The 14,233-nt window shown below is 36.3% G+C and overlaps 1 protein-coding gene across 1 annotated transcript; it reads right to left on the reverse strand.

Annotated features, from left to right (window-relative positions):
• Positions 1–79: 79 nt before the first annotated feature.
• SKB1 (SHK1 binding protein 1) lies at positions 80–13,981 on the reverse strand. The gene is made up of 23 exons (XM_008798701.5): positions 13,518–13,981; positions 11,821–11,938; positions 9,303–9,412; positions 7,925–8,014; positions 7,737–7,811; positions 7,012–7,103; positions 6,755–6,830; positions 6,568–6,654; positions 6,253–6,340; positions 5,957–6,051; positions 5,834–5,869; positions 5,609–5,677; positions 5,125–5,193; positions 4,890–4,943; positions 2,359–2,433; positions 1,887–1,979; positions 1,698–1,801; positions 1,544–1,592; positions 1,376–1,462; positions 1,087–1,192; positions 639–726; positions 465–558; positions 80–333 (listed from the first exon to the last, which is right to left on the reverse strand). The coding sequence occupies exons 1-23, from the start codon at positions 13,650–13,652 to the stop codon at positions 250–252; spliced, it is 1,974 nt and encodes a 657-aa protein (XP_008796923.3). The 5' UTR covers positions 13,653–13,981; the 3' UTR covers positions 80–249.
• Between the last annotated feature and the right edge of the window lie 252 nt (positions 13,982–14,233).

Consider the following 14,233-nt stretch of genomic DNA (forward strand, 5'->3'; position numbering starts at 1 on the left):
CAATTGCAGTCACAGTTCATGAAAATATTCAATTTTAACATGCATATTTTAGCTGATTCGAATGCCAAACATAATGAAGTGATGCAAATTTTAGTTGTAAATAAAATTAGCCATGGCCATATCTGGATAATACAGTGACGATACAAGGGTGGCGCTCTTCAAAAAAAAATACACTGCATTCCCCAGGATCCTCTTCTCACTATTAAGGAATGGGTTCCCTAAGAGGAGCAGCGTGCCATCATTCCAGAATTACAGTCCTACCCAATACGAACGGCCATTGCTGTTGTGGACAGGTGAAGGAGAAGGTGATGTCACGCACCACTCATACCAGACCTACAAGCAAGGAGGGAAACAAAGGGTGATCAGAACTCAAGCAGAAAATGATTTTTAAATATTGAACCACATGAAGAAAGTATTAACGATAAGGGCACTCCAAAGACATTTAGAAAAGCTAAAAAAAAAACCTTTGCAGAAGCACAGCACCGCCAAAAGTGGACTTCTATAGGAGATCCCCTAGGCACATACAGAGGCGTCCGTAGTGGGAAAAAGATTGGAAACCTGATCAACAGGAAGGGAACCATCACTGAAGGTAGTGTTGTTATCATAACCTGAAGGAGCTGATGAGATCCGAGCAGTACCAGCTAAACATATTTGGTGTAGCCATAGACGGTTCAATACCAAGATGAACATCTCTATATAAGGTAGCATCAAAATAACCAGCAAACCCTGGTAAGAGAACCATGGACATAAGATGAATGAAAGCAGAGCTTGGATGATATATATATATATATATATATATATATATATATATATATATATACTGGTTCAAATGCCTGAGTGCAAAAGCATAACACATTAGCACGACGCATGATCATGTATATCTGCAAGGCAAAAGTTAAGCGTCTTCCCAAAGTTCTGCTTGATCTCCACACGTTGATGAGAGTTTCTATATATAGAGCTTATTTCAGAGTTTGAAATGGCATCCAATACCAAATGGCTACTGTTTGAGGAGAAAGACAGGGTTTGGGGGAAGGGAGTAGGTGCACCATGCTAGAAAAGAGAAAATGGAAAATTTGGGTTGCATACCATGCACCATAGCTGATCCTGTATCCAAGGGTATCTCAAAATGCAGCTTTTTGTACCTCTGGTTGCTCTTCTTTGCGGAATATTCCGGATGTTTAAATGAGAATAACTGAGAAAGTACAAACAATTTAAATACGTTAAAGCCGAAGGAAGAAAAGATCGAAACTAAGCAAGCAGGAACAGTTGAATGATTAAATTTAATCAGATCAGCATCATAACATCAACATGAATCTGAAACATAATCATTATGCATATCTGAGAAGGCAAAAGAATCAAAATTCTAACTCCTCACAGGTTGAGAAGGAGCAAGCCTTGCTATTCTGTGTAATTTGACCACGTATGCAGTTTCAAAATGTGCAAGATCTCTGTGTGATTTAACCTGCAACAGAAAAGCTCATACCAACTCAGCGGCTTACTAATTCACGTAGAAAGGGTGATTTTGAGCTTATAGATGGCATACATCATTGTACAACTTTGCTGCTGTTACTGGCTCAATAAAACTTGTATATCTGGCCAGACAATCCATAGATTATTAACCAGTTTCATGAGCAAAATGTTTTGCAAAGGCAACCGAAGCTAGAATAAGGTGCTTGTATTGTAAAAAGAGGGCATACGATGATGGAATAGAAATGCCATCAGGTTTTAAAAATCTTTGTGCTCCATCAAGACACTCGGGAGAAAGTTCATTGTCACCAAAGGAACCCAGCAACTCACTCACCTAATTAAACAAGACAAACCATATCAATACTTACAAATGAATAATGAAATATCTGGGTAGAATACTAGTCAGCTAGCTCATATACCACGATATCCGCTCTCTCAGGGGCATCCCAGCAACGCATGTCACTTGAAACTATGGAGACTATGGCTTCCCACCCTTCCAGTTTAATCAGGCTCTGTCCAAAGAAACCAATCAATAGTTATATATATAAACTTTACCAATGAGACTACATGACAGCAAAACTGCTATCAAAAGGAAGAAAAACCTACCAACTTCCAACTATTGATCACCTGTGATGTTTCCTATTGATTGCTAAATTTGAATTTCTCAATATTGTAAATGGTTTAAAGACTCCTATTGAATGCATGCATAAGCAGATATTATTGTGAAGGTTAGGGCAATTTTATTGAATGCAAGGAATTAAGATCATAACTTGTACAAATGTTAAATACAAAGGAATTTCGAGACATCCTTGTATCTGTGCACTTCCCCATGCCACAGTCTCATTCTTAAATTTATTAATTAGTGACTCAGAATAAGATCCAACAACTCACATGCAGTGTCACCACAGCATTTGGATTCTTCTCCACAGCGTAAACTTTCAATTTGCGACCTGTTTCTTCAGCTGCCTGCATATCCTCCAAGTTAGGAGGCATAAGATGACGCTCAGAAATTGGCCAGTATGTTAACTCCATATTGAGATTTAGTTCAACAGCACATGTTATAATAATAGTAACAATATGATTATACTAACTAATTTAATCTGTCAGGCAATCAATGATGCATGAGTATGGTAAAGTTCTGTGTGTACTACCAGCACACGCATGCATGTATAAAATGCAGATGCACCAATTCTCATGAATTAGGAAAATAACAATAAAAGGCATGTTTAGATAAGTTTTGGAACATCCACTGAAGGTTTTTTCCTTTTTTTTCAAGAGATAGACTGGGGACTACGGAAACTCAAACAAAATTAACATTAGGGACCCCTCCATCAATACATGCTATGTCACAGATGGACTTTTCATGGTAATGTTTAATTGTTCTGCAGAAAAGAACAGAAAATCTTTGGCACTGACATGACCAATGAAGTTCTCCAATAAATATCACTTAATTAGAAAAAATGCTAACAACTTTCTTTTTGTACAATTTTTGTGTAGATGAGGTGCTTTCAAAAGGCTCTTCACCTGCACATTTGTAAGGTGGACACCAAAAGCAATTCAGTCTTGGCGAAGTGCGAAACCATGTGCACTGTCAGTTTCAAGGAATCCTTCTAGAACAGAGTAAAATAATTTATTGTGTTAGAGATCATATATGATGTCTATATCCTACATAGTGGAGAGGATTGATTTATGCAAATCATGTTGCAACTAAGTGTTTTCTCCTCTGAACCTTAACCTGTTAGCGCACAACAATGGTTCCTAGTTTTAATACGTCTATGCAATAATGCATAGATCGAGAAGGCTCCATTCCTGGTGGCCCACTTCCTCTTGCAGGCAGAAAGGCTCCATTACTAAGGTTAGCCAAAGAACAGGTTTTCTTATGTCCTTGAAATGACAGTGTGTTGAGAACTCAAAGTTCTATTCATTGTGACACAGATGATACAGAGTTCGATCAAATTTTTAGCCTTTGTTTGTCTTGAATGATATTGAGCACTGCCTGCTAGGATGGTAAGCTCTTGGAGTAAGCAGCATGGAACGATTTTGGATATTAGAAATAGAAAGAGCAATCTAATGCATTACGGGCTTAGTGTCTTTTTTTGAAGTTGCAAAAGGCATGACACTTTAATTTCAATAGAGATGAACACATACAAGTGATTCGATTTCTTTCACTTGTTTGTTCTTCATAATAAATCGGGCTGACAATTGAAAACCTCTCACACTAAGAATGCTCAAGGTTGACCAAGTGCTGCTCTTCTGGAAATATAGGAACCTCCAGTTTTAATAATGTGATTTGGGACCATTATTTTGGTGTTCTCCAGATCTATGGATGAAAATCTCAAAGAAAGCAGAATACTTATAAAAATCTACCAACACTTCACAAATTGTTTCATACACCATTCAAAGTGTACTAGGATGTAAACATTGCTATTTTGTGGCTAAACGGGAAGGCGGGCCTTAGCACAATGGCAAGATTGGTCCCTTGTGACCTAGTGTCACAGTTAAAACACAGAAATAGCGTCTCCATGTGTCGGGGTAAGGCTGCATATATATGACCCTTCGTATATCACATAGTGGCAGAAGCCTCAAACATTGGGATGCCATTTTTATTATTTTTGTGGATAAAAGAGGTTTTCACATTGAAGCTTGCTCCTATCTTGGATTAGGTATAATAGTGCTAGAAGGCATGGAGTCTTTTACTTATACAAGAAACAAGTACATTAAGGAGGAATAGGAGTTGAACAATCTGAAAATAAGGTAATGGAGAACTTATTGAGAATAATATGACCCTTGAAGGGCTCTTATAAGAGTGATTAGGAGGAAGGATTCATTAAAATGATCCCAAACAGTCAAGAGTTAGGAATTCTGAAGGCTTCGTATTTATGGTTTTCTCTCATCTTTTGCAAACTCTTCTCTTTAATAAGATCTGCCAGTTATACAGTACATAATTGAGCTACTAGCACTATCCAACCTGCACAATCAACTACACAGACAAGTCAAAGTTTGTTGACTTTTGTTAGTATCCACCAAGGTTTAAATATCAGTACAGAACCCCATACAGTTTTAGAACGGCACACTATCGGTACGATGGTACATACCGAGACTAACAACTTTCAAAAAATGGAAAAACCATCGGTGCTGACCGCTATGTTCAGTACGATAATGCCAGTACACATCAGTACATACCAATACAGACCATTACGGTTGATACATACCAGTAAAGCTATTTCAGCAACCGGGCACCTGTACTGGTGCTGGTATCATGCCAGAACTTTTGTGTAACCATGGTATGCACATAACAATTAACAGGCTGCGAGAGAGTAGTATCTGAAGTTTTCCAAATGGTCCTATTCCAACTCTTTCTTCAGGTTCTAAAGTCTAAACCTTCATCAAATATCATCACTACAAAAGACAACAGAACAAACCTGCAAAGATGCTCTCACTAATGGTCCTCGTCCTGCTCCTACCACCATTAGTACCTTTTTGCAGAAAGATGAGAACATGTCACTTTTAAGGAATAAAAGGAGTGTTCAAATAGAGCTAGAATCGCTTACTGCATCCATGCTGATCATTATACTATTGCGGTAATAATTTTTTGAATTACACATCCCGCACTCATTGACATTAGAAAAAGTGAAGAGACTGAAATGCCTAACTCACCGTCCTTGTTGTTAAAGCTTCCTCATCTGGGACTCGGTCAAGCAAAGCTTTACAAATTGCTCTTTGGTACTGTCCAAGTAAAACAACCAATGTAAGCTCTGGAAAGTTTCACATTAGGTAAGCAAGTTTATAAAGTGAGGAGAAGTAGACACTCAATATGGGCTGGGTCATTTGCTTAGTTCATTAAATTTCCAGATATAGTAGCTCAACTAAATGTTTAGTTATAAGCTTATACATTATAAATCTCGCTTCAAAAATCATATATCCTGGGTTACTATTAGCATGGTATATTGAAGAGCACTTTCCAAAATAAGATACTTGTTGATGAACATAAGCAACAAGAAATTTTGAAATACTTGTTACGCAATTAATTAACAAGGAACACCTGACAATATCTAAAGCCATAGCTGACAAACCTTATGCCATGCGATTCAGGAGCCTGATACAAACTTTCAGAAAATAACTACCAAATGACGAAACAGACCTGGTTATATTTAACTGTGTCTTTCTCAAATGTCTCGTAAGTTTGGGCCTCCAGATTATCCATAAGAGGCTGTTCCAAGAATAGACATGTCAACAACAAGGTTACACTTTTAGTAAAAGATTTTGTTGTAGCAAAAGGAAAGAGAAGCATTAACAAGGTCCAGACACAAAGCAAAGCTTTTAGCTAATAGCTTGAGACTGAAAAGATACAGCACAATCAAGTTACTTGTAAAGGCGACTGCAAGAAATCCCTGTAACCCAGCTGCAATAATAATAGTATTTACAAGTCAAAAGAAATGCGAGTAGAAGAAATAAGACTAAATCACCATAACTCTAAAAGGAAAGCTACCTCAAAACGTTCTTGCTCAGGTAGTGGATCCATCCTTTGGTATAAGTATGCAACATAATCCAGGTAAGGCCTCAACAGATGCTGGCCAGGCATGTCTAAACCACATAAATATACAAGCCTTAAGAAACTCTATATAGTTAAGAATGTATGAAAACAGTCAGGAATGACAGTCGACAACACACAAAAAAAAAAACAACATGTGTGAGAAGCAAAACAATTAACAACTCCAAGCAACACAAAGCATAGGTCATTTGTAATATTCCAATTGGCTAGAACGCAAAACCTGTATACCTTACCTTCAATATGATTATCATTACTATTAGAAGACAAATCCTCATAACCTTCCTGAGATACATTGTGAACTAAGCTCCCAGAAATTACTATCTGAAACATGCAAAAGCATAGTAACATGATTAGAGGGAGTATGGACAAATACATACAATGGATGGAGTGGACAACATCAGCTTTCAGATATAAAAAAGCTAAAACAAAAACTACTCAAAAATTATTGCATCTAAGAAAACTTAATTGATGAACAAATTAGTACAGGTCACAAATGCAGCAAAACACATTAAAAAAAAAAACAGAGAATAGCAATATAAGAAAATTACCTGAACAGAATGATTAAAAAACCCCATAATCAATTTCTGATGTCGCTTAGATAGACAAGGGTATCCTTTTGCATTTGTTAAGAAGGACTATTAAATCAAAAACATCATTTATCAGAACTTTAAAACCTTAACAGAACTAGACAAAAAAATTCTAAATTTATATGTCCAAATTTTGAAAAATATTTACATTGGTATGAACGATGGCTGCTCTAACTGGCTCCCCGAACCAACGTGCAAGAGAGTTAACAGAAGGCAGTGTACTCCTGATGAGCAAATTTTGAAACATTGAAATATTTTTTGTTTTTTGAAGCAATTGAAACATTGAAACTTAGGGTTCAACTTTCAGCACTGTAACCTTTACCTGACACTAGGGAACTTGCATGGAGGAAAAGGAGAAAAAGCTAATAAAAGTGAATAGAATACATAGTGGCACTTCTCACTTACAAAATGTCAACAGCTGCGCACAGCTGAGTGTGATGCTCACATAGCAACCGAAATGAATTCCACAATTCCCATGCATCAAACATTCTTCCACTCTGCAGGAAGCAGCAAATAATGATGTATATTTGATTTACTTGTCAATATATTTGTAGAGGTCAACTTCACCTCATTACAATGCTTAAATGATATGTTAGTACCACATATCAGTCACAATAAGGCTGACAAGCTAATAGAATTCTTCTGAAGAAAATATCCACTTAGACCACTCTTGGATTCTCCGAGAGCTTGTCCATGGTATAAACCAGAGGTGGCTAAAGATTTGAGAGTTTGAGTAGGAGAAATGCAATGAGGAGGGAGAGTTTTGACAAGATAAGAATTTTAAGTTATATGAACAGAGACAATATGAATCACCTTTTGAGAGGAACCTAGTAACCAAAATTTTGGGGAAAGGAACCTAGTAACCAATATTTTGGGGAACAGGGACAATATAAACCACCTTTTGAGAGGAACCTACTAACTGATATTTTTGGGCTTACACAATTCAGGGACTTCCCCAAAGCATAAGCCTCCCGCTGGAATATCTTATCAGACTGATAAGATCTTCCGGCATCCAAACAGCCCTTTAACAGCCACTAGCAAATAGCTAAAACTAAAATTTGCATAACAGCATATAAAGAACAGATGATCAAACTGTCACATAGCCACAAGTTGACTGATACTACACTTACTTGAAGATCATTTTTAGCATTCACAGAATCATCATCCATGAGTTCAGACTTCTCCAATGGTACCCTAAGCCACAACTTTAAAAGCAAAAAGATCATAAGAAATGATATATCATAAAAAATGGGATATGGTTAAATATCAGAATAGTATCCTCATTACGCAAATATGAGATTGGGCTGCAGGAGGATACCTGCATATTGTTTACACCTTGCAAGATCTGATTCACACATCTTGCATAATTACCACAAGAAGCAGTCCTAGGTGGAGGAAGAAGACAGGCCTGCAATATACATTTGATGATACAAGATTAATCAGATTATTTGAGATATAGTCCACAGGTAGGCTGAGTGAAAAATTATTACCCCAGCTCCCACCTGCAGTGGCAAACAAGAGGTGGAGGGGTGGGGGCTTGGTTTGAACAGACCAAACCAATGTGTTGCATCTTAATTCAGTCCACTGATATGAGAATTTAGTAACAATCCACGTTTCAGTTTGAGCGAAACACTAATTGAAAGAACATATAACCCATATAACCCACATAGCCCTTGATCTGATATAAGGAATCATTTTACAGAGTCCATATCACAGTTTTATAACCTATAAGTCCCCCATGACAATTTTATAAAGATAATAGAGATGAACAATATAGTATTTGTAGATAAATTAGGTGTTACCAGTAAATCCCTTTCAATTTCATTTTTAAGTATGGCGTACAAATTAGCAACCTATTTGGTAATAAATTAAAGCATTCCATTTCAATATTGTGCACGTATAAGACTCAGGTAAGAAGCCTAAAATTGATAAAGAAATTGACATACCAAGCAAATGCATTTTCTCTATCGGATAATTTGAGTGCACCACTATCTAGGAGCTCTAGGAATCAAATGCAATGACTTTATTTTTCTTTGATTCTTATATGACAAAGATAGGATAAATGAATATTTCAAAGTTCAGAGCAAGAAGGCAGAAAACCTACACTTATACAGGTGTAAAGGTAAATTACATAGAATAGGCATCCGTGGTGCCCGCATACATGAACATACAGGAAGTGACAGAAATAGATAGATGGAAGAAAGAAATTAGGCACTACTTTAACAGGCTAGTTAAAATGTATGAGCAAATGCATGTGGCTAATACTAAAGATTTTAGATATAAGACAAATTGACTTTAGCATGGATTAGGTGCTAATATGCCTTCCTCACAGAATTGTTTAAGATTCACTTTAGTATATTATGTTATTCATCTAGATAAGCTTAAGTTTTGCAATGACCAATAAATCACTATGGTTTAGATTTTGTGCGATCTAGGACTCTTATTATGCACAGAAACATGGAAATCCCAGCTCAAGGAGAGCCTTCCCCATGGACAACTCCTAAGAGTACATCAATGTCTGGATCCCTTTTATCAAGGTTTAGCATGGTTTAAAAAGGAAGAAATCTAATTAGGGCTATTATGGGAATTGAAAAGTTGGGAAATATAGCTGCTTTTGTATAGTGTTAGTATTTTAACGTCAAATGCAAAATGGAAACTATGATAAGATATAAAATATGTGAAATCAGTTGATAAACCTGCAAGGAGAGATGTGACGCCCATGCAATCTCTTGCTTCAAAGTAATTTCAGAATCCAACCGAAGTTCTTCATCTTCTGAATCTAAGTCAATCCATGAGCTAATCTTTCCTGGGCAAAACAAGGAACACTTTGGTCAAACTTACAAAAAGAACCATGATGGGCTAGGTTGCAGCACAGGTTAAAATGATTCATAAAGCTAGAAAAGGACAAGTAATACTTAATAACTCAGGAAGCTCGACCCTTAAAATACTGAACCCCCTCACCTTTCTAGGTGGAGTGCATGACAACTTCATAGAAAAAAGAAGAGTTCAAGTACCAATACAACATTAATGATTGCAGGAAGAAGACAGATTAAATTTTTTTGCAGAAAAGTTTGAGAAGATGGAGCTAATGTTTACCATACATGAACTAAAAATAAACAAGATGTTCTGGTGTTGATGACAAATTTGCGACTGCAATGAAAAGATAAGCAGTTCACAAAACCAAAAAAAAAAAGAGCAGCACATAAAGTTCCATCCAGCCACAACAGTCTTAACAAGAAAAAAATATTCAACAATGATGTTCTCAGTAGATATTGGATGTTCATTAAATTCTTTGCAGTCATCACATATACTCCTCATAGCATAATGCACTTGTTCTCTTAGCTCATAGTCTAGTATCGCTGCAAAGTTCATATCTAAAGCACAGGTTTGAAGATATCTCTGTGGGTGCAGGGTGGGGGAGGGTTAAGACAGTTGAGCTGGACTTCAGGAGTGCAGAAATATGGTCATTTTGAAAAAAAACAAAGAAAACAAAAGAGCAGCACATAAGCACATAATGGGAAACATGACCATAACCACAATCAGTAATATGGAGTAACTTTACGCATCCTCCACAACTTTCCTGTTAAAGGCTACCTTAGATGGTATAACAAGTTTAATAATATCCTTTTTAAAATTCCCACCATGTTGCCAATAGCTCTTCCCCTCCTAAATCCTTCAATTAAGATTTGATTAACAAAGAAGTACTTAGTGATTGAGATTTTTCTTCACAAAATGAACTTGGTGTCATATATTGCATAAGAATTTAACAACCATGTACAGTGACAGAACAATGAATATTTTTATGGTAAAGAACATAAAAATTGGCCTTAATATAGTTGCAAACATTGTAGATTGTAGATTGAAAATAGTCAGAAGATTCCAAGAGTGGCAGCAAGATTCTGGAGCAGAAAATGGATATTCCAGCTACTGAAGCATACAAAAGATCATATTTGTTTTTATGAAGTTGTTTGGTGGCCTGATAATGTGATAGTAGGTTAATATTCAGATCCACCCTTTTCGCTATTCTCCGAGGAGATTAGCTGAAAATAGAAGAAAGTCAAAAGTGGTCTACAAGTGACCAGGTTTATTGTAGTAAAATATAAGAAAAAGGGATATATTGGGAGGACATGATTAAAAAAAAAGATGAGTGAAACAAAAAAAAGGACCTATTTGACTTGAAGTAGATGATCATAATAAACAGCAGAACCCTCCCGAATGATGTCAAAATGGATCTAAGACGCAGTCAGGAACAGAAAGAAAAGAGTGATTCTTTGATGCAAATAGTTGAGTTACATATTCATTAAATAAATATCATAGCAGTAGCACAGCAATTAAAAGTCCCTTAGCATTAGTACAATTAACTATTTTATATTTTATGTATATATTACTAGAGTAACAATTAAAACACTCCCAAAGTAATTAATGCTTGATACAGGTTAAGATTCACACAACAAATGAAAATTAGTAGGGCACTGTGATATAGACTAGCAAGGACACTATAATTGTGACTGTATAATGATAGCATACATACTATATAATACATTCAACCTTTTGGAAATTCTTAGGACGAAAAAATGCCCAATCGAATGTCTCACTACTAGCAAGGACATTACAATTGTGACTGTATAATGATAACATACTACTGCCATAATTCGATCATAATGGTCAAACCTTATGAACTCGTACTATACACAATTTACAAGCTATGACTTGTCAAAAATATGGCCATTAAGTGGGAAGGTTATTATTCTCAAAAAAAATGAGAAGGTTACCATTTCTCCAACAAGGCAACTTACCCATAACCATCAATAATCATCAAGGCTGTCCCAACTATTTAGGGTCAGCTTTAGAATCCTCATTTGCCTAGCACTCTAAACAAGAGGTGCCATAGCTTCCAGGAATACTGAATGTGGACCCATTTCTTCGTTTGAGATGCTCTTATGACAGTCTGACAACCTCCACTTTCTTCAACCAAGCACGGACTGGCATCAATAGTTCCAAAATTGAAGCCAATCCATATGAATGACGATGTTATAATGGTTATTGAAAGAATTCATTTTAAGTGAACTTTGCAAAGAATCTAGAGCATATAAACATCAATATATCACATTCAAGATGATATGAATGATGTGCATACATTTATATTAGAATCTAGGTATGAATTTAATGGAGTTAATTTTTTCAATAACCACAATTATATACAGTGATACATACCAACAACATGACTACTCCACTGTGAGGGGCTAAGAATTAAGTCTGATGCTGCAGCTGGAAGAACTGAACTTCCATCGGCTTCCTTTTTCACTGAACTAGGTCTATAACTAGGATCAATCTGCATTAGGTTGCAAAAGAATAGACATAAAGAAGGGCACATCAAATACAATAAAGATCAATATCTACTTGTCTCTACTGTGTACAAGGCCAACTCTTGAAGCCCACATGCCAAACACCATTCAACCACTAGCCACACTCCTTTGCATTTTTAAGGTTTCACGAGGCACTTTTTGGAAGGTGAAAACTATGGCATTTTTTGCAAGTTTTTAAATTAGAAAAGAAAACCATCTATATGAGCAATCCTAGATCTTCACATGTTGGAAAAGGATCATGAAGTATTTTTCTGATCTTTCAACGAAAATGACTTGAAGTACCTGACAGGAAAAAAAATTATGGCTTCCTAAAATACTGAAACAGCAGTATTATTGGTGGCTACCGACCATTCCACATACGATAGCCAAATTGGCCATATGTGATTGGCTAATTGGCCACCATGAAACTTAGAGAGATATGAGATGAAAACATCACAACCAATATTTGGATTCCTGCAGCACTAGTCACATCATGTGACTGCCTAATGACATGCTCTATATTGTCAGAGATCAGCTTACATTGACCTTTTAATAATTGTGGATTCCACTGACATTTAAGTTCTTTCCCACTTTAATGACAGCTGATTGAAAGAAATGTATATCTTTCCGGAAAAGCTAAACATTTTTTAAAAGGCACACCAATATTTTGTTAGTTTCCATACAATACAATCTCCTGATATCCACCCAACTTACAGATATTAGAAAAGTTCCTTTTCTGAATTAATTGTGAATCTCAATTATGTGGGTTTTGCCACATTAAGTGGCTCATGCATTAAGTATACATCAGATTCACAGGCAAATGTATACTATGCAGGCGTTATGAGCATATGATAAAACAGTATATGGTACTTTTATCTAAAATTTCTTCATTTTTTGGTAATCTGAAATAATGACATAGGCCAAGATGACTATACGTGCCTCTTTCGATTTCAAATGACATGGGACCAATTTCATCAGCTTTCAATCAAAACCAGTTGGATTATGTCCGGTGCATACACAACCTGGACATGGTGTTGGCTAGCATTATTTTTGATTTATCATTATTGTAACTATATCCAGTAGTCATGGTATTACACAGCTAGTCATTACATCCCAACATAACTATCTATTCTATCGCAAAACCGTGAACATAAAATCTTTCAGCGAATCTGGAACTGACAAACTAACTAGACCATTCTCTAACTTCTCTAAGACCTTCTTACTACGTGCTTTATTGCGATTCCCTACCATTCGACTCGACTGAAAGGATTTCCACCCAGCATCATAAGACATTGTGTCCAGATAAAGCAGAATATATGCTAAAACATGCACCCTGTTTGCTATGTAATTTTTTCCAACTTTCTCCAAGCATAACATGTTCTTTTATATTTTTCAATTCTTATTATTTATTATAGCTTCGAAGTGCTGATATTCTACAACGGCAAAAAATGGAACCGAACTTGACGAACAACCAAAGCGAATCGAAGAAACTTCAGACTATGGGAAATTAAGAGAGGCAAGAAAATCTTGTTAAATTAAGAGAAGAGCTGGATAGATACTACGAACCAGAGGAGCCATGACGAAATCGAAGCCACCTGAAAGATTGAAGGTCAAGACCTGAGGCATGTCATAATCGAATTCTGTCTCCACTCCGCAATACCGCGAGTCGCTTTTGTCTCCCACCCTCTGCCCGAGCGGCATTGTTAGAGAAGCAAAAGAGATTAGACGTTCTTGGCCAGCAAAAAGATGCCTTGGATATGTATATATAAAAGAGGGATTTTTTTTTTCCCCCTCCAATCAAGCAACTACTTTATTCTTGGAAGCGTTTCAGGGGTTCTTGAAGATAGAGAGAGAGAGAGAAAGAGAGAGAGAGAGAGAGACGAGTTCTTGGAGGTAGTAGAAGGACGCGAAACCCTCTGTCTCTGGTACGGAGTCGGGATCGAGTGGAAAGCGGCGAGAATGAAGAAGGCGACTCGAGAGAGGAGGGGAGGGTTTGCGTAGGGTTTTTCCTCTGTCTCACATTAAATAACACTAGCAACGGACTGCTTAACAGAATAAATTAGAAAATTAACAAATTGAAAATAAAATAAATATATAAATTATATTAATAAATAATTTAAAAAAAAAAAAAAACTTGCTGGGAATTACGGATAAGAGGTGGATAGATTTTTCAAAAAGATTGAGACCAACTGCATTGTAAATAGATGTAAAACAGAAAAAAAAAAAAGCACATGTGGATATTAATCGTATTATTTTGAAAATATTCATGAACAGAAAAATTA

The sequence above is a fragment of the Phoenix dactylifera genome, chromosome 12 (assembly GCF_051530095.1).
Source record: "Phoenix dactylifera cultivar Ajwa chromosome 12, Ajwa_hap1_PhDact_Kaust_v1.1, whole genome shotgun sequence".
Lineage (NCBI taxonomy): Eukaryota > Viridiplantae > Streptophyta > Magnoliopsida > Arecales > Arecaceae > Phoenix > Phoenix dactylifera.